Source organism: Tenrec ecaudatus, chromosome 15, assembly GCF_050624435.1.
Source record: "Tenrec ecaudatus isolate mTenEca1 chromosome 15, mTenEca1.hap1, whole genome shotgun sequence".
Classification (NCBI taxonomy): Eukaryota; Metazoa; Chordata; class Mammalia; order Afrosoricida; family Tenrecidae; genus Tenrec; species Tenrec ecaudatus.
In genome coordinates this window covers 28,624,139-28,645,078 of record NC_134544.1, presented here as the reverse complement: position 1 = coordinate 28,645,078, position 20,940 = coordinate 28,624,139, and the positions used below count along the sequence as shown (strand labels likewise).

General features: G+C 46.2%; 1 protein-coding gene and 1 pseudogene across 1 annotated transcript; both read right to left on the bottom strand.

Moving 5' to 3' along the window:
• Positions 1–3,679: 3,679 nt before the first annotated feature.
• IER3IP1 (immediate early response 3 interacting protein 1) lies at positions 3,680–18,578 on the bottom strand. The gene is made up of 3 exons (XM_075533060.1): positions 18,415–18,578; positions 5,783–5,884; positions 3,680–3,885 (listed from the first exon to the last, which is right to left on the bottom strand). The coding sequence occupies exons 1-3, from the start codon at positions 18,503–18,505 to the stop codon at positions 3,830–3,832; spliced, it is 249 nt and encodes an 82-aa protein (XP_075389175.1). The 5' UTR covers positions 18,506–18,578; the 3' UTR covers positions 3,680–3,829.
• On the bottom strand, positions 12,220–18,279 carry LOC142427868 (cyclin-dependent kinase 2-associated protein 2 pseudogene; annotated as a pseudogene).
• Positions 18,579–20,940: the final 2,362 nt, after the last annotated feature.

Sequence of the window (20,940 nt, the reverse complement as noted above, 5' to 3'; positions counted from 1 at the left end):
TTCAGTGCTGTTCCCGGTAGTACTGTGGGTCAGTGAAGGGATGCCATGTCTCGTGGTGTGGCCGGCCCTACAGTCCTGTGCATTGGCTGCCCCAAGCAGGAGTGTTGTCCTCAGGGCTTGCTGGGCCAGGATGCGGTCCACTGTGTCGCCTTCCCTTAGTTTGCTCGTGTCACCTGAGCAGACCCGCCCCTCTCCCCAGGCTGTATCTTCAGTGCCGTCCTCTCGTGCAGTCTGCTGAGAAGGGGCATTGACCCATTTATAGATAAGGCCACCCAAACCCAGGCAGGGCCTGAGGAATGTATTTGTATTAAATCACACAGTAAAAGTTTGCTTGGCACATTACAAGTACCCTGCCTCTTACACTTCCTAGCATTCAAACATACTCCTCTCTCATTTCATGAGTACCCATACAACAACCAGTTGATCGTACATATTTGGAGAACACTGATCGCTGCCCACTCATCTAAAGCAAGGGGTTAAAAAAATCCCGTGATTTAAATAAAAACCAGAACATGTATAAAATATTTGTTGGAGAGGGTACCATTATTATTGCTGCGTAAGAGCCACTGGGAAATTGCTTATTTAGATGCCAAATTAATACATTTTTTCCGAAAGGGTCATTTTTAACTATGCCATTCTATTTTGTTTGAGCCGAAGGAAGCTTGGCAAGGGTGAGGCGAAAGCTCAAGATCAGGCCTTTGGGCCCCACCCCTGCTTCAACTGAAAATAAGTAAATGGAGTTGCTGTCATCTGTTTTAGATGTTAAGAGTGTTACACTGGTGGATCTCATTGAACAAGCTGGTTCTGCTGCTACCATCCGAGTTTGAAAACCACTGTACTTAAGGATCAGGGGAGGGAAGACGTTGCTTAATATCCAGATACTGTAGCTAAGACTCATGGAAAGAGCTCAAGGCACCCAGAGGCAGCTCCAGGGAAAATAGGGACCAGAAACCCATGGATGGTAACTGATGCAATGGTGTATCGGGGACAGGGGTGGTGGTAGAGGGGATTTGGGGAGCAAACAGTGAATGTGGGAGGGAGGAAGCATCACTAGAACTGATTGTGATGATATATATATATATATATACAACTCATTTAAGAAGCCACTTAACCATGGAAGTGTATGACATGTGAATACTGTTTCAGGAAAGACTCAAGGAAAAAAACACACTTTACCTTCAATGGTCCCCACAGGTGGAAAACACACTTTACCTTCAGTGGCCCCCACAGGTGGAAAACACACTTTACCTTCAGTGGCCCCCACAGGTGGAAAACACACTTTACCTTCAATGGTCCCGAGGTGGAAAACACTTTACCTTCAGTGGCCCCCACAGGTGGAAAACACACACTTTACCTTCAGTGGCCCCCACAGGTGAAGGGGAAGCCTTGTGTAGAGGGCATCGAGTGTGCGGCAATGGGGGGTGGACTAATTTGGACAAGGAAATCAGTAACGGTTGTATAAATGAAGAGTACAATCAATGATGCTGAATTATACAAGTATTAGTTGTGGAACTGGAGAACGCTCTGTTGTGTTTATTTCTGCCACAATTAGAAAAAAGAATTACATGCGTAACCATGATGAAGAATAAAATGTCCTAGAGTTGAATATGGTGACAGTCATATCATTGTTCTTCAGATGACAATTATTGAATTGCATGACATGTTGGAAGTGCTAATAAAACTTACAAAAAATAAAGGTCTAGGCGAGTTAAAAAAACAAAACAAAGGAAACACATGGATGTTTGGAGTTCAGAATGAGCATACGTGATTCACCTGAGAACAGCTATGGGAGAATCGAGCAGGGAGACAGGTACTTAAGTTGTCTAATCAAACAGGCTACACTGCATCAGAATTGCCCGGCAAAACTGGGCCACACCCGGGACGTTTATGGCACTCTCCTTAGGCACAGCCAGGCACCTTGGTGGCGGAGCAGTGACGAGCTGGGCTGCTAACTTCAGGGTCAAAACACTGGAAACCACGGTCTGCTCCTGGGGAGAAAGACAGCCTTTCTACTCCGTGGACAGTCACAGTCCAGGAAACCCACTGGGACAGTTCTACTGTTGTCCCCCAGAGCCGCTGAGTCAGCAGTGACTCAATGGGAGTGTTGTTCCCCCCTCAGAGTAGTGGAGTGGCACGGCACTCTCAACCTAGCTTACATGAAAATGACAAAGTCACTTTCCCCTCCATTCCATTTAGTCCAGCATGTGGGACAGGAGTACCTTCAGTTCACTTTTTCTCACTCACTCTTTTTACACAGACTCATGCATCAGCTTTCTGTAAGGCCAAGAATACTGCCTCACAATGTCAAACAGGTTAGTGACTTATATGAGCCGAGCTGTCAATTAAGAATCCCCAGTACACGTTTGTGTCCAGCTCCAAGCCCACGGCCCAGGGATCATCAATCTGTGAGACTCAAGTGTGGCTAATAAAGCCTCTCATTACCTGCCCCAAAGTGTTAACTGAAGCCATGGAATAAGTTTCTCACAAGTCTTCTTGATGTATGTCAACAATTCAGTAAATTCTTTTCAAAGTGTGTGTGGTGGGGGGAGGCTGTGAATATTTTCTTTTGTTAAATGTGCTCAGAATTTACACCAAACATATATATGGGTTTTGCTACATGGGTTTTGCTACAAAATGGGGGTTAATTCTGTTAATACTGACAGGTATATACTAAGCTATACAAACAAATGTTGATTTGGAAATTCAGCTTTATTTACAAATGTTCTCCTATAAACAAAGAGATTAATCCAGCCCTTTAAAATAGTGTAACTGATGATCTCCACATAAGCCACTTACATAGTTTTAACCATTTTCATTAACCTTTTTTCATAAATTTATGGAATGAGCAAATAACTTCAGAAGACGGTCAACGATATATAAAAGCAAAACAAATAGTTTGTCCAGTGGAAACGCTCTTCTGAATGAAGAGTGACGAATCATACACCTTCATCTGAGAACGTTGGATTTTTTTTAGGTAAATGCTTCACAATAGTTATCTGCTTATACAGATTTTACTTGTGATGGCTTAGAGCTGCTCTTGCAGGCGAACACTTGACACTGACTTCAAAGTACAAGTCTTCACTGTAAAAGGGCACAGGCTTCTCAACATGAGTTTTTCTACCAGTGAAAGGATGCAGATGTTGGCTTAATCTCAGTAATTCAAAATAAGAACTTAAAAACACAACTATCAAACAATCATGTGATTCACTGACTTACAAAATTAGCATTCCCTGAAATACAGAAGTCTTTCCTCCTCAATAGTTACTATAAACTTTAATTTCTTGTAGCTGAGGCAATAGTCAAAAATATTTAACAATTCATTGCCGCAAAATTCAAAATAAAATGATCTAACTGCCCTCATTATCATTTCATGTGTAGTACAGCCTTACAAAAACACCTTTAAATTTTATCTCAGGAGATGATCACTCTCACATCAGAGCCAAGTTAGAAGAAACTTTAAAATTTTGAGAGAAAAAAAGTCATCCCTGAGTAGTGAGGAAGAGAAAAATCTCTACAAACACGTGCCAGTCGTGTACCCTTTGACAATCTACCAGAGCATGGTCCTCTTGTAAACAAGCAGCAATCACACGTATGTCAATCCTGGACAGTTTGCAGTCTTTGTTATATTGATCTGATCTTTTTGTAATGAAACTACAGTGCAACATTAAAAAAAATCAGATGAATAAGAACTCGTGTTTTATTGTCAGCTTTACATTTTTGTCAAGTGCAAGGTTGGCCAGCTAAGACACTCTGTTTTCCAATAAGGACGAAGCAGTAGCTCCTGCTGACATGGCATCTCTTCCTCTGTCTTGATCGTCCTTGCTGGACTTCACCCGAACAGTAACAGTAATACGATTACAATTGAGTTTACTATTATCAATGGCACTGCAAAGGGGAGAGAAAACTTTGTTACTATCAGGAAAAGACAAGGTGATAGTTATTAGCATCTAGGAAAGATGGCTAGATCTAACAATATATCATCATAATCACGTTGTCAATAGTTACCGTGGGAGGGTATTCAGACATGTCTGGACACCACAACCAAGGTTTCCTGTAACAGAGGCACTCGGGGCTGGGAATGGGGCCAGTCACTGGCCGAGGCGCGCGCGCACGGGGAACACCTGTGGAGGGCTGGCGCCTCCAGGGACAGGTAGCCCGGGCACAGCAGAATAGGCTTGCAGGAGCCAGACTCCAAGATGAGAGATGAGACACAAAGAAGCCCGGGAGCTTCCTGGCTAAATTAAAGGTTAACGTATTTACCATTCGATCAGAAATAATGAATAGCATAGCTAGTAATGAATGCTCCAACGTTTATGGTCTTAAATAAAAGACTTCTGAACTCTTTTTCTTGAGGTGCTTTAAGGCAGTGGTTCTCAACCTTCCTCATGCCGCGACCCTTTCATACAGTTCCTCATGTGGTGGTGACCCCCCAACCATAAAATCATTTTCGTTGCTACTTCATCACTGTCATTTTGCTACTGTGATGAATTGGGCGACCCCTGTGAAAGGGTCGTTTGACCCCTAAAGGGGTCACAACCCACAGGTTGAGAACCACTGCTCTAAGGTATTTTCTAATAGAATGGCAGGCTTGGGATTTTAAGTTTTCTTTGAATGCCTTCCATGGCTCGATACAACTTTACAACCAGCTGCATTCTCAGAGGCGGAAACACTGTTCTTTCAACCCTGAGGAGTGACGGGAAGGGCTTCCAAAGGTCATGGAGAAATGAAGTGGGACATATGGACTTCTTGAAGTCCTGTGGCTGCAGCTTCCTACGGAGCACTCCACAGACATCAGCTAGTTGGACAGAAAGAAGAGGCGGGCTGAGGAATGCAGTAGCTTTAAGCAAGAAAGTGATGTTAAAGGGAGTAAAGAACACCCCTTGGCTGGGGTCTTAGAAGCCTGAGAGCTGCAGACAAAGGCAGTACAACCACTGGTCTCTCTGCGCCAGGAGCAGCCGAGCAAGAGGCATTCCAGTCTCCCTGTCTCCATAAGCAATGGACCCTCAGGCCCAAGGGCAAAAGAAGTAGATGGTGCCCAGCCATTATTACAGAACGTCTTTTTTCAACTCTACATCCTAAAAAATACTCACTTGCCTTAATTATTAGCTTGGTTCATGCAAATACTAGGCTAGGCAAACAATTTATCATATTTAATATTTGTAACATTTGGGTATTTTGACTATATCATCATGCAGTTACATGCACACACAAATTGCTTGGGTATCCGAAGTAAAGGAGACAAGGAAGCCATTGCCACTGTTAGGTGCCTTCTTGAAAATATCTTGATTGAAGAATCCAGAGAAGACTCCAGATCAAAATGGAGGGAAATGTGGAATGGACCAGACTTTCTGAAGTCATCTCTAACTGTGGAACCTAAAACTGAAACTACCCTCCTGACATCATCTTGTGACTAGTACGTGGAGGAGGTCTGCCTGGAGCATTGTAAGGGAGGGCGACAGGAGAGCCCATGGACCACAGCCACGTGAAAGGCTCAATGGAGGTTAGGGCGGTGCATCCTGAGGGCAGGGTCATCGAAGAGGGCGAGAGTGAGCACAGCTGCGCAGCCTAAAGAGCATTAATCAGTGCAAATGAACTGTACATGTAAAAACTGCTGAGTTACTATGTCATTGTGTATCATTTTCACCAAAAGGGGAAACAAAATTTGTTTTGTAAAAAAATCCCCACTATGCCAAGGGCAAGTGTTGTATGCAGATTCTGAACCCTTGCTTGCCCAAAGGGCCAAACGGAAACTTAGGACTGCTCCAGTAGCTTTCCTCCTTACCTCTCATCACGGTCCTTACAGATCGAATAAGGTTCATTAGCTGAGATTTAATTCCTGGCTCCTCTCCGAATCCGCCAATTCCCTGGTCTGTTCCCCAGCCAACTGCATAGTATAAAGATGATTAGCTGGTTAAAATCTGTCACACACTTCCCATGTGCCCTCATTAATCATCTTCTAAAAGATAATAGTTTGAGCCCTTATTAAAGAAGATCAAATAAAATCACATGACTTCTATCTAAGAAAGGTTAAAATTATTGAATTAAATGTTTTAGATTATTTTTAACTTCTGATTGCTGCAACAAACTCATTTCCTTTCATTTATATATCTGGATATTATAAAATCAACTAGAATTTAAATTATCCAACGGCATTTTTAAGTAAAGTTGACTAGTGTAATCCCCTGGCTGCTTCTTCGGCCCTATACATGCAAACCCCACCCCAGCCCCCTTTTCAGAGCTAAAAGCAAAAGCACAGCGTCTAGCTCAGTAATGGTAAGTATCGGCACTGGGCGGCCCACAGGTTAAACCCTGGAGCATCCATCAAAAGACCACAGCCTGAAAGCACCAGGCGGTTCATGGGAGAAGAATGAGGCTATCAGCTCCCACTGCCACCTTGGAAACCTAGGGGACAATTCCACTCCGTTCTACAAGGTTCCTATGAGTTGGAATCAACTCGACAACCGTGGGAATGGAAAGCGTTTAAAAGCATTGTAGCTAAGATACTTTACCTGTCTTTTTTGGGACAGTTTTATCATCAACCTGGTCACAGTTCCATCACACCTTCAACTGTATGCTCCCCCCTCCAGCAAGGGCTCATCCCTCCTGCTTCCTTGAGCATTCCTCTTCCCAGCTCAGTATGTGAGGTGAGGGACTTAGTCTGCCCCCCACGCCCCCTCTCTCTGTAAAGGGGTCTCTATGGCATTTTCCTACATTATTAAGTCATTCTATCTTAATCTGTATCTGCTAGGCTATTCCATTGCCTTTGACACTGCAAAGACGTACATGTCCTCATTTCTGCAGTGTGTCCTTCTCTTGTCCTCATTCCCAGTTCACTTTTCACTCTCATTTAACTACAGGGCTTAATTAACTCCTCACATGCTAACCCTTATATCTGAGGACAGAGAACAAATCTTTGGTTTGCTTTTACAAAACTAAGGATTCCAGGTTGCTTAATCAACTCTCATTTGGTTGAAAAAGAAAACTTAAGGGTTGCTAGTTCTGTCACTGCACTCCTGAGCTGCGATGTGGTATAAAACAAACTTACAACCCAGTCTTCGTGGGGCTGCTGTCCCTTACACCTGCCCTCCAGGGCCAAGCTCAAGCCGCAGTCCACCCTTTTCTGATCCTGCAGGACAATCATGGTCACGGCGGTCACTGTCCCAGTCTTTCCTCCCTCTTGCCCAGACTCTTCTCACAGACACCTCCACAATCTCCTGTCGCACTGCTCTGGGTTTTCACTTTAGAGCAAGGGTGAGGAAGGCCAGGCCCTCAAGCCACGTAAGGCCCGTGATATTACTAATCCCGCTAAGATCACACAGCCCACTACAGGGAGCAGCTCCAGCTATCACGTTACAGGTGAGTTAATTCCAAGTTTGACCAGTACGGCCTGTGAATGCTGCTATCAACACCCAAATGGCCCCTGGCAGCAAAAAGGCTCCCCACCCCAGCCTTAGAGAGACAGCTTTTCCTTCCTCTCAAAACCCTGGGCGATTCCTCCTCCTGACGGTATCTCAAACGCCTTACTTGCGGATCCTAGCCTTACAGCCTACTTATGAAACCATTGGACCTAGGTTTTGGGTGGGATCTAGGGAGGCATGCTTTAGATGTTCTGCTCTGATGTACAATTGCAGGTGAATACCTGGGAGTCCCGGGACAGGGGCTGTGAGTTTTGGAAATGAGGCTAGTCTACAGATCCCGAGATGCTGCGCGCATCATACAAACCTGGGCTTCCTAAGTGAACCGAGATGCAAGGATAGAATGACATGAATGCAGACTTTAGACCAGAGGTTCTCAACCTGTGGGTCACAACCCCTTTGGGGGTCGAATGACCCTTTCACAGGGGTCATCTGATTCATAACAGTAGCAAAGTGACAGTGATGAAATAGCAATGAAAATAATGTCATGGTTGGGGGTCACCACCATATGAGGAACTGTATTAAAGGGTGGTGGCATTAGGAAGGTTGAGAACCACTGCTTTAGACTGTCAGCCCAATCAATAATGTGATGTTTGTTGTCATCTAATTTATTTAAGGATAGAATACATTTCATAAAGGTACGGACCAACTCACGTACTCCTTTTGTAAACTCACAGTGTTTGGAACAATGTTAGACATGTTCAAAAATGTCCTTTGACTGCTGAAGTCACCCTTGGTAAGATAATTGTTTCTGTTATTAATAACAAATTGTACATCAGGGTAAAATTAGCATTACTCAGCCTGTAGCACTAGTGAGCACTGAAAGCTCATTAGATTTCAAAACATGAAGGAAGATAACACTTGACTTGAATTTCAAAATTCAAAACATTTGGGAACTATTTTATACATATGAAAAAGTAAAATTTTAGGATTCTTCCAATTAGGCCATATGTTTTTAAAGAGCAAGATCAGTATTGGGAGTGGGGTGTGCACACACCCACACACACACAAGACGACCCTCTACAGAGCCACGTAAAGTGGCAATGACTCTGGAAGTGCAGGCATGGCTCAGGGATATTGTGTCCCAGACCACCACAATGCAGTTTTATTGGCACATAACTCACATATGCAGTTGATACATTTCAAGTATTTAAATCCAATGGTTTTAAGTAGGTTTAGGGAAATGTGCAACCATTACAATTTAAAGCAATTTTATCATGCCAAAAAGAAATCTAGTATTCATTAGCAGCCATTCCCAAAGTCCGAAGCATCAGTCTACTCTCTATCTCATGAAATTGTACTGTTTTGTACTTTATATAAATGGGATAATGGAGTTATGTGTTCTTTTGTGATGGGCCTCTTCCACTTATCACAATGTTTTCAAAGTTCATCCACCCACACTGTAGCTGTATCAGTACTTAATACTGAATGAAATTAGTTAATCATAAAAAAGACATATCTTGTATGAGATCACTACAGTAAAAGTTAAGTAAAGATTTTCACAGTGAAAAAAATGTCTTTGATGGTTACCAGGGGTGGGAGAGTAGGGAGGGAGGTGAGGTCCCGGGCTAGAGGTCAGGCAAGAGTCATCTGGGTGCAGGAGAAGGCCACATACAAGGTGGTGGTTGTTCGGTGCCTTCGAGTTGGTTCTGAGCCACTGCGACCAGATGCACGACAGAAGGAAACCCTGCCGGCCCTGCGCGGTCCTCACCACTCAGTCCATCTTGTCGAGGGCTTCCTCTTTCTCACTGTCCCCCTACTGTGCCCAACATGACGTCCTGCTCCAGGGACTGGTCTCTCCTGACAACATGCCCAAAGTGACAGTAAGAGGGAGGTTTTGACCAAAATGATGGAGGCAGGGAAAGACGCTGAGAGGTTTGAAACGGAGGCACATATTGTTACATATACAACCCTGCAATAATGGCGACATACCAGTAGATGCTGGGGTAGACATGCAGGCCTAACAGATGCAGAGGGAGAGTGGGAGAATAAACATGAATGTGTTTCGGTGTGACAGACATACCTGGATATGCGTGTTTACCTTTGCGTATACATATCCATGAATGTGGTGGAGCATGCAGGGTGCAAAGTTATACAAACTTCTCAGCCATAAGCACACACCTTAGGGATGAGTCGCTGGGCCTGCGGGCTGAGAATCACAGAGACAGTGCTCTACACTCTGTGAAACTGACTGGGGCCAGAAGCGTTCGTGAGCGGGCACCAAGAGTGCAACTGTCAGTGCCCCCTGCCTCTCTGGAGGAAGATGATGGACACTGGAAGGGTTATCAAACAAGTAGTCGGATGGATGGACGGACGGACCACACAAACACCGGTCTCCAGGCCCTGAGATCAGAAGAACAAGATGGTTCTCAGCTACCACTGCCAACTGCTCTGCAAACAATGGCATGAGAAGGAACTGGTGAGCGTGGGAGAAATAAAAAATCCTGAGAGACCAGGCTTACTGGTCAGGAGAGAGGGGGAGAACCACCAGAGCTATGCCCGTCAGTCACCTTCCAGGCCTGCAACTGAGCTCACCGTCTTGTTAGAATCACCACCTCGCTGAGATCGAAAGCGCAGCATGTACCGAGGGTTAGGGAAGCAAGAAACACAGGGAGGAAGTGAAATCAGTGATGGTATATCCAGGGTACCACAATAGATATGACTTATTCAATGACCTTCTCTATAAATCTCTATCTAATTCACGATAAAATGTTTTAAATAAAACAAAAATAGGAAGATATCAAAGAAAAGACCAAAAGGGATGCCCGGAGGAGACTCTGGGACTTGCTCTTGAACCATGTAAATGAATGGAAGAAATGATGCACCAACTAGTTGAAATGAAAACTTCAATGTGCGGCTTGAGAAGGCAAAAAGCATTACAATGAAATGTACAACGACTTAGAATTAGGACACTAAAAGAACAGCTTCAGCATTTCGCAAGGTAGGAGAACTGAAAAATTTCAAGCCTTGTGTTGTAATATTGAGTGAGGGATTCTATGAGCAAAATATTGAATACGGAAAGCATCAAAAGAAGGTAGAAGGAATCCAGAGACACTGTGCCAATGTGTAACTCCTCAGGAGGCCGCACATAAGCAAGAATCCACAGCACTGAAGGAAGAAGACCAAGCTACACTGAAGGCAGTGGCAAAAGATAAGGCTCCAGGAATTGATGGAACGCCTACTGAGACGTTTCAACAAATGGATGTAGCACTGGAAACGCCCATTTGCATATGACGTGAAATTTGGGAGGCAGCTAGGTTGGGTCAGGTACCGGTTGGAAGACATTAGGGAAAGCCTGCCTGCCCCTCTTGGACCAGTAACTCCAGGGGCCAGTGAGCCATCTGCCTCGGCGCCAAACAGATAGATCAAAGCACCTTCCTGCCTCAGAATTTTTAGAGACAGAGACCCATTTAGGACACCTTCCCCCCCTCCCACATCCAGATGAAAACTCTGTCCCCTCCCTCCTTATTCTACCCACCCCTGTATCGCTTTACCCTCTCCCCTCCTGACCAGCGTAAGCCTCACTCGACCACAGATTAGTGCGACTTCGCTGTGGAGTTCGCCCCAGGAGCTCAGGGTTCCCGTGTCTCTAACTTTTCCCACTTTTCCCTTCGCTCCTCTCCCTCCCCAGCAGCGTGGATTCTCGGACTACCTGCTGGAGTCCGAGAATCCCTCCCAGAAAGTACAGAATAAACTCCTTTTCCTTCACTCTGGCCTGGCCTCTTTGTGGCGAACTTACTAAACTACCTACCTGGCCAGTAGCCTGAGAGGTCCATATTAGTGCCCATTCTAAAGAAAGATATCCGACAGAATGCAGAAATTATTGAACAACAACATATAACAAACAATATCACAGATAGGTAAAGTTTTGATGAAAATAGTTTTAAAATGGTTCCAACAGTATACTAACAGGAAAGTGACAGAAATTCAAGTGGGATTTGGAAAAAGACATGGAACCAGGGGTATCTTTACTAATGATGTCAGGTGGAAGGATCTTGGCTGACTGCAGAGAATACTGAAAAGATGCCTACCTGTATTTTATTGACTATGCAATGTATCTGTCTGTGTGGACCATAACAAATTATGGATAAAGTGCACAGAATAGGAATTCCAAAAACTGACATGCACTCATGCTGACCCTGTATAGACAGTTTAAAAAAGGATATTGTGTGGTTCAAAATCAGGAAAGATGTATGTCAGGGTTTCTTCTTAATCTGTACGATAAGCAAATACATGGAGAATGCTGCAGCAGGACTAGAGCAGGACTCATTAACAACCTAGCCTAGGCAGATGACACAATTTTTGCCTGCTGAAAGCAGAGATCTGAAGCGCTAAGTGACCAACCACTTAGTGCCTACTGCCTTCAGCATGGATTACACCTCACCACTTGACCAACCACCAGCAACATGGTAATAAACGGAGAAGACTGCAGGTGTCAGAGAGTTCATCTTATTTGGGTCCTCCAATAATGCCCAAGGCAGCACTGTCAAGAAATCAAAGGATACATTGTGTGGCGATAATCAGCTGCAAAAGACCGCTTTTAAATGTTAAAAAGCAAAGATGTCACTTTGTGGACTAAGGTGTGCCTGACCCAAGCCATAGTGTGTATGTATGCATGTATGCACACACACACACAATCATTTTATTGGGGCTCATACAGCTCTTCTCACAATCCATACATCCATCCATTGTGTCAAGCACACTTGTACATTTGTTGCCCTCATCATTCTCAAAACATTTGCTTTCTACTTGAGCCCTTGGTATCAGCTCATTTTTCTCCCTCCCTCCCTTCTTCCCTCCCTCATGAACCCTTGATAATTTATAATTTTTTTTTTCATGTCTTACACTAACCGATGTCTCCCTTCACCCAGTTTTCTGTTGTCCGTCCCCCTGGGAGAGAGTTATATGTAGATCATTGTGATCAGTTCCCTGCCATAGTATTTTTAATAACTTTTAATATGCATGTAAAAGCTGAATAAAGAAGGCCTGAGAAGAATGGATGCCTTTGAATTATGTTTGTGAAGAATATTTGATCTACCAAAGGCTACAAAGCAGGAACAAATCTGTCTTGGAAGAAGAACAGCCAGAATGCTCCTTGGAAGGGAGGCGGCTGAGACTTCTCACACACTTGGGATATCCTATAAGGTGGGCCCAGTTCTGGGAGGAGGCTAAGCTTGGTGAGTAGAGGGGTCAACAAGAGGAAAGAGGGGCTGAAACAGTGGCTGCGACAGTGGGCTTACCGACAGCACTGACTGGGAGGATGGACCAGGAACAGGTAACGTTTCAGGTTGTTGTCATGAGGCTGCTAAGAGGAGACGCTATCTCAACATGAACTCTTCTAATTCATGACAACAGGATGTCTTTCCACTCGAGTTCTTTCAACAATGTTCCGTACTTTTCACAGTACAAGGCACACTTCTTGTTAAATTTATTTGCATTGTATTCCTTCTAAAAATATTGTATGTGAAATTGTCTTAATTTCATTCTCAAATTATTTATTGCTAGTGTACACAATTGGTTTTTAAAAATCATTTATAATTGGTTTTTGCATACTGATCTTGTATCTTACCTTATTAAACTCATCTTTAGTTCTAATAGTCTTTTAATAGATTCCTCAGGATGTTCTATGTGCAAAATCATCTTGATCTGGAAACAGAAATATTTCCTTTTCCTTCACAATCTAGATGCCTTTTCTTTCTTTTCTTCTTGTCTAAATTCCTTGATTAGAAACTTCAGTATAACAGTGAAGTGAGAGGCAATTCTTGTGTGACCCTTCATCTAGGGAAGAAACCTTGCCTTCCATTGGTATGAGAGGAAGGAAGAGGGTTTATCACTGAAGCACGTTGGACTTTGTCAAATGATTTCTGTACTGACTGAGATGCCCATGTGGATTCTCTTTTCTATCAGCATGTTATAAACACTGACTCGTGGATGTGACACTAACCTTGCATTCCTGGCACAGGTTCTACTTGCTCCTGATGTAGACAATTTGTAATTTGTTGCCAGATTTTGTTTGCTAGCGTTTTGTTGAGAATCTTTTGTGTTTCTATTCATAAGACATATTGGTCTCTGGTTGTCTTTTAAAATAAACCCCGACAGTTTTCTGGTTTGGGGTAGCACTGTTGGTGCGAATTGGGCTGCTGAGGCCAAAGTCAGTGGTACAAACCCACCTGCTGCTCCTTGGGAGAAAGATGCGGTTATCTGTTCCCTAAGGATTTAGACCCTCAGAAACTCTAGGGTGGAGTCCACTCCACTGTGGGTGTGAGCTTTTCCTGGTTGTTTGACAGCGTGGCACCAGCTTCAGAGCTGAGTTGAGAAGTGGTCTCTTCATTTGTGGCACCTCAGCTGTGACCCCCTCCCTCACTTCTAACTTTGGTCATTTGAGTCTGATCTTTTTGGTCAATCAAGTTAAAGATTTGTCAATGGCTGTTGATATTTAAAAAAAAACCAACTCTTAGTTTTATCAGTTCTATTATCTACCCCCCTTTCATTAATTTTCACTGTAATCTTTATTTTCACCCTTCTGCCTACTTTACATCTAATTTGCACGTCTTAATCCAGATTAGGTTACCAGTTGGAGATCTTTGTTCTGCTTTAATACAGGCATCAATAGGTGTGAAATCCCCTGTAAGACCTGCATCACTTGTCTTCCATAAGTTCTGTTATGTTTTGGTTTTCATTCTTCTCAAAGTATTTTTTTCTTCTTTCTTTTTGTGATTGTTTCTTTGATCCACTGGTCATTTAAGGGCGGATTAGTTAATTGTTATATATCAGTGAACAAATTTCCTTTTGTTATTTCTGATTTTACTCCATTCTGACCAGAGAAAATACTCGGACTCCAATCATTTTACCTTGACCAAAGCTTCTGTTAAGGTCTAGCTATGGTCTGTCCTCAGAATGCTCCGTAGGAGCTGGAGAAGACCACGTAGTCTGTTGGTGCTGGGTGCAGTGGTCCACAGACAGTGATTTAGGCTAGGGGTTTCTGGTGTTGCTAAAGTCTTCTATTGCTTTGTCTGACTAGTTGTTCAATCTTTATTGAAAGTGAGGGAGTGAAGTCTTCAACGATGATTACAGACTTATCTATTTCTCCCTCCAATTCTATTTTGGAGCTTTATTGTTAGGTATATATGTTTATAATTAATTCCTGATAAATGGACATGTTTATTAATATGTCTCTTTATATCTAGTTTAATATCTACTTGTATGGTATTGGAAGAGCCACTTCACTCTCCTATGGTTGCTGTTTCCATGCTACATATTTTTTCATTCATTTACTTTTTTTTTACAACTCCAAATCAGCTTTATTTTATACAAAAAGGGCGTATTTAGCAAAAGACACACTGAGAAAAGAGTCGCTGTGGCCCAGGGGGACAAGGCAGGGAGGCGACCAGCCTTCCAGGCGCCTGCTGGGGACAAGGGGTTGGAAAGGAAGTAGCCCTCTGTGCTGGCTAGGTGCTGAGGGGGGAGGGGGCACGGGAAGGTGAAGGCTCCCGGTGGATCAGCACAGATGGCAGATCATGGGGAGGGGGGATTCACAGTGACCTGGCGGCTGACACTTGGAGGGCCCTTGACCAGTGCTGCAGGCTGGAGGGAGCTGGTTCCTGAAGAGTGCCCACCCAGGGACACAGGGCTGGAAGTGCGACTCTGGGTGGAGGACGGGGAGAGGTCAGTGCTCTGTGGTGGCCGGCAAGGTCCAGGCGAGTGGGCAAGGGCGCTTTCGTTACGTTCTGGCGTTGCGCTCTGTCTCGGCCAGGCACTCTCTGACCAGGGCCCGGGCGTGGATGATGCCTCTCTTCAGGCGCTCCATAGCACTCTTGCTTCCGGCATAGGTGGGCCGGATCTCCTTGCCCATTTCCTCTATGACAGACAGCAGGTGCGTGTAGGTGCTCTGGGAGCCCTGAGTGCCGGGCGGCTTCATGGCCTGCACATAGCCCATGGAGGGCGGTCCAAAGTCGTTAAATAGTGGCCTGAAAGGGGCAGTGGCTCCCGGCCCCGACGGCGAGGGGACGCTTCCGGCTGTAGGGACGGGGTGCCAGGCCCAGGGGTACTGGAGCCGGGGGTGCTGCTCGGGGCGGGGGCGATGGGCTTGTAGGACATCCCCGACTCCTGGGTGCGGGCGGACGACGGACGGCCGCTGCTCCGGGGTTGGCTGCTGGCCGCTGAGCCGCGCGCTGATTCTCATTCATTTACTTTTAACCTATTTCTATCTTTGCATAAGGAGGGAGCCCTGGTGGTGCAGAGGTTACTTGTTCGGCTGCTAGCTCAGGGTCAGCAGTTTGAAACCATCAGCTCTCCTAAAGAGGATGATCGGGGTTTCTACTCTGTAAAGAGTTACTGTCTCGCAAACTCAGCAAGGTAGTTCTACCCAGTCTTATAGGGCCACTATGAGTACGCCTCAACCTGGTGGCAGGGAATTTGGTTTTATCTTTGAGTAGAAATAGTTTTAAAATGTATTGTCTAAAATATTTTGTGATCTTAGCAACTTTTCTGGTAACGATACAGACTGTGGAGCCTGAATACCTATGTTTGAATTCTAATTCCACCACTTTCCAGCGGCGCAGTCTAAAGAAGGTTATGGATTCTCTCCGGGCCTCAGGATCCCTGTCTATAAAGTGGGATGAAAATAGTACCATCTCGTATGGAGTTGTTGTGAAGTTGTGCAGTTTATACAAGTAAATACATGTAAAACACTTGCTACAGAGTCTGTTACATATTAAATACCACAAAAGTGTTAGTTACGATGAGGGGGGAGGTTTAAAAAGCTCAGGAGAAATGGAATTAAAACATGGAATGTTCCCACAAATGTTTTGCAGCTCTCTTGTATGCTCCCCTCTTCACCGCCCCAACATCTCTCCTTGGACTATTTGGATTGTCAAAACCAAACCTGACTCCCTGCTAGGAGTCACTCTGTCGCACAGCGACCCCACAGGACAGAGTAGAACGCTCCTGGAGTTTCTGCGGCTGTGATTCTTTATGGGAGCAGAAAACCTCATCTTTCTCTCACGGAGTGGCTGGTGGTTTTGAACTGCAGACCTTGTGGGTTGCAGCCCAATGCAAACCACAATGCCACGTAGGCTCCTACTTGGAATGCAAATAAAAAAAAAAATCCAAACTCAACACCATCTAGTCCATTCTGATACATAACAACCTCACAGGGCAGCTCAGAACTGCCCCTGTGTGTTTCTACGGTTGTAAACATTAAGGGAAGTAGTAAGCCTCATCTTTCTCCCACAGAGCAGCTAGTAGTTTTGAACTGTGACCTATGTGTAACCCACTATGCCATGATAAGTGTTGCTTATGTCTGTATGGGCAAGGTCCAACAGCATATATGCCTGTGGCTTGGGTTCCCGGTGTCTGAGGCCAGAGCTCCACTTCTGTCTAGCTGCAGCACGTGGTCTAGAAACCATCTATTCTGCAGTGATGGGGATTCAGGCCTAAACTCCCAACCCCACTCCCCATCAGAGCTATGACTTGATGAGTCTACGCTCCGTGTTTTGTCCAACATGGTGCTGTAGAGCACTGGGCTCTGGCCTTGCTGGTCCCCTTGACTTGCACTGACCCTTCCCCAGGCTGTATTCTGGGACAAGCTGGCTTTCCCTGTGTCTAGTTTAGCAGAGAAAGTGGCAACAGTTCGGTAGCAGCTAGCCTACTGCTTCCCTGAATCATGGTTACAAGGGCACAGGTGTTCACAGAACATCACAAATCCCAGCATGTCCTATTGCACAGAATGAATCATGGACATGAAGTGACAGGTACCTGTGGTCCTCTTCCAAACGTCTGTTTCCCATATGGTAGCCAGAGGATCTTCCAAATAACATAAAGCAAATCTCTTCTCTGTCCTGCTTACAGCCTGTTTCCAATTGAGCCAGAATTTTCACATCAACTCTACACTGCTTAAGGAGTCCTGATGGCACCCTCAGGTAAGCCTTGAACTGCGAAGTGCCAAGGACTGCAGTTCACACCCACCAGTCCCTTCACAGGAGGAAGAAGAGGCTGTCTGCTCCCGTCCAGATTTAAAGCCTCAGAAACTCAATAGAGGGTCACTACCACGAATTCAAACCGACTCGATGATAGCGGGGTTCCACACGGCTTCCAGCTCTCTTCACCCTCAAGCCTTCACCTTCACCTACTGTCCTCGGTTATCTGACTTCACGTTCAGCAGCCTTCTTCCAAGATTTCACAGGAGCTTAGCATCTGTTTCTCTTTCATAACCCTGCACGTCGCTAGCCACTACTCGCCTAGTTTTTGTTTCGATTAACTCCACTAAAAGGGAGCTGGGAAGGGCAGGGAAGCCAACTGGTGAACTTCAGTTACTATGACGTGGGCCTCGTGTATAATTGTGCCCCATAAATATCCCCTGAATAAAAATCGATCTACTCTTTCAGAAGTTCTGGGGAACCCTGGTGGCATGGTGGTTCCGCGCTGGTCTGCTAACCACAAGGTCAGCAGTTCGCAGCCACCAACCCCAAAGAAGCGGCTCGCTCCTCCCGTCAGTTCGTCTCAGGTAGCCGGCCGGCAGCTCGACCCCGCCTATGGGTGGAGACCAGCCGAACCGAGTCGGGGTGACTGCGGGGGCCAGCACCGTCTGGGTCGCGGGAGCCCCCCAAAGTGGGTGCTGTAGGGCTTTCTCGGGACCCGGACGGCAGGAGGGCCCCAAGCCGCCAGCACGTTTCCCCCTTATCCCCAGGGGCCGGGGCCCGTCCTTCCTTCAGCCCACCTTCTAACTACCGAGGTCCCCCAATGCGCCACGCCCCCGCCGCACACCCCAAGAGGAATCCCATTGGGAGTAGCGGCTACGGGGCGCCGGGCTGGAATGCAGACCTAAGCCGACTGCGGGGCGCCCGGCCCCCCCGAGCCCCGCCAGCCCGCTCGTCTGCATCCTCGTCACCGGTCCAGCCCAGGCTTCCCACCCAGGGAGGCCCCCGGCCCGGGTCCCTCCTCGGCCGCGCCCGGTTCCGCCCGCCCGCCGCCGCCGCCGCCGCCGCGCCGGTCCACTCACTGTTCTTGAGGAAGCGCTCCTCGTGCAGCACGGCGATGGCGTTGACGCAGAGCAGGGCCGCCTGCAGCAGCGAGTACAGGGTGAAGGCCATGGCCGCCCGCAGCCGCCCCAGACCCGCCGGCTTCCACGCCCGCAGCCGCGAAGAACGTGGCGCGGCCGCCCCGCCGCGGGCGCGCCTGCCGACGGCGGCCGGAAAGGCCCAAAAAGGCTCTCGCGGAGCAGCCCCGCCCGTCCGGCGGAGATCCGCCCACGTCCACCGTCCGCCCGGCTGCTGGCCGCTGCGACGGCCACGGTCGCTGTCATTTAAAGTGGCTCCTTGGAACTGACAGGGGCGATGGGGTCGCTAAGAGCCGGAGTCCACTCGAAGGCAGGGAGTGAGCTCAGTGAGTGTGGGGACTGCCGTCCGCAAGATCAGGGGTTCAAATCCACCAGCCTTCCTCTGGAGAGAAATGAGACTGTGCCTCCATAATCTCAGAAACCCTGTATGGGGGGGCTATGGGTCAGCATCTATTCGATGGGAGTGGGTTTGGGTCAGTGTAAAAGACACACGACATTTCAGAGACACTATGAAAACAAGAACATAAGAGCACCCCAATAATCAATATCCTGATGACAAATTGAAATCATGATATTTGGGGTAAGTAACTAACATGTATCACTAAGGGAAAAATTTCCTGCTCTCTTAAAAACAAAACAAACAAAAAACTTCACTGCCATCTAGTCTATGCTGATTTATAGCGACGCCAAAGGACGGCGTAGAGCTGCCCCTTTGAGTTTCCAAGGCTCTCTTCACTCTACTGGAAAGCTCAGTCTTTCTCCCTGGGAGCAGCTGGTGGTTTCGAACTGCTGATGTTGTGGATCGTAGCCCGGCACGTAACCACAAAGTATGTGGGCATTTAACAACATGTAAGACTTGTGCTATATTTCTGTCGTCCAGCACTACCCTAGCTGATTACAGAAGCTGTAAGAGATATTAATATCCCCAATTTACAGATGAGGAAAATGAGGTTTTGACAAATTAAATTGTTTAAAAACTTTAAAATACGGCATAAAATTACACAGCAGTAAGAGGCCTGGTTCTATACCATGTTAAATGTTAGGTCTTGTTTGAGGATAAACTTACCTTGGGCATATCATCAGGGGGTAAAAAACCCACCAATAAGAGGACTGATGTCCTATTTGGTACAGTAGAGGGTCAGAGAAGGGGAGGGAACTCTCCCTGAGACGGATTGACACAGAAGCCCCAAGAATGAACTTCAATATTCCAACAATGGTGAAGCTTGTGCAGGACTGGTCAATGTTTAGTCCTTGGCCCCACGGCCTGCCAGAAAAACATCTGTGTCGAAGGGAGCGCAGCCAGCGTGCTCCTTAGAAGCGAGGAGGGCAAGACCTGGTCTCACATGCTTAGAACACATCATCAGGTGAGACCACTCTAGAAGGGCTGAGAAGAGGAAGGCTCTCAAAGAGACAGACTGACACAGTGCTGCAAGAACAGACTCGAAGAATAACAACAGTGAGGCTGGTGTCAGAACAAGAAGTGTTCCAAAAGTCACTAGGGGTCAGAGCCAAGTGGACAGAAACCAGCACCAGTGAGATCATCAAGAGGAGAAGCCAACTCACAGCAACTGGCAACAAACCCGAAGTAAGGGGCAGCAGTGGCCCAGGGGTAGACTTCTCAGTTCCGTGCAAGAGATCCGGCCTTGACCCTGCCCAGTGGACCCCTAATCAGCCACTCATCCTTTTTAGTAAGTGGTGAACTTCATGTTTTAGTATGATGTGGAACAGCTTCTGCTCTAGAATGGCCTAGGACAGCGGTTCGCAACCTGTGGGTGGAGACCCCTCTGGGGGTTGAACGACCCTTTCACAAGGATCGCCCGATTTATAACAGTAGCAAAATGACAGTGATGAAGGAGCAACGAAAATAATTTTATGGTTGGGAGGGGCACCACATCACGAGGAACTGTATGAAAGGGTCGGGGCATGAGGAAGGTTGAGAACCACTGCTCTAGGAAGAGACCTGGCAATCTACTTCCTACTAAAAGGCAGTCAAAGACAATCCTATGGGTCACTGTCTGATAGCACCGTGGCCACGGGGATCGCACAAGACCAGGCCGTATTGGCTTTTATTGTAGTCACCTTTTGTTGGTGGCTGACTCTATGGTCGTGAACATCAACATGTGCTTCAGAAGATATTCAGTAAGCATTTCTTGAGTTTTTCAGGGGTCGCTAAAGTAGAAGAGAGGAAAACATGTTGGAGAAACACTTGCGAAGATGATTAGTTAAACTTCCAAAGGGAGTGGGGGGGAAGTTAAGCTAAAATAGGCCAAACTGTGGCTCAGGAAAGAAGAGAGGCACTGTTTCCCACAGATATATAAACACAATCTCTAGAATGTGGTCCTCAGCATAGGAAGAATCGACGCATTTTCATCATAGTGCAGCCAAAGAGTCCTTAGCATACCATGGACCTCCAGAAGGACAAACAAATCGGTCCTGGGTGCTCCTTCGAAGGAAGGACGGATGGTGAGA

Coding starts and splice junctions, on each gene's coding strand:
- IER3IP1 (XM_075533060.1), bottom strand. CDS start 18,505: ATGGCCTTCACCCTGTACTCGCTGCTGCAGGCGGCCCTGCTCTGCGTC. Junction 5,885..18,414: donor GGAGCGCTTCCTCAAGAACA/GTGAGTGGACCG, acceptor TATACTATGCAG/TTGGCTGGGGAACAGACCAG. Junction 3,886..5,782: donor TGTAAGGACCGTGATGAGAG/GTAAGGAGGAAA, acceptor TCCCCTTTGCAG/TGCCATTGATAATAGTAAAC.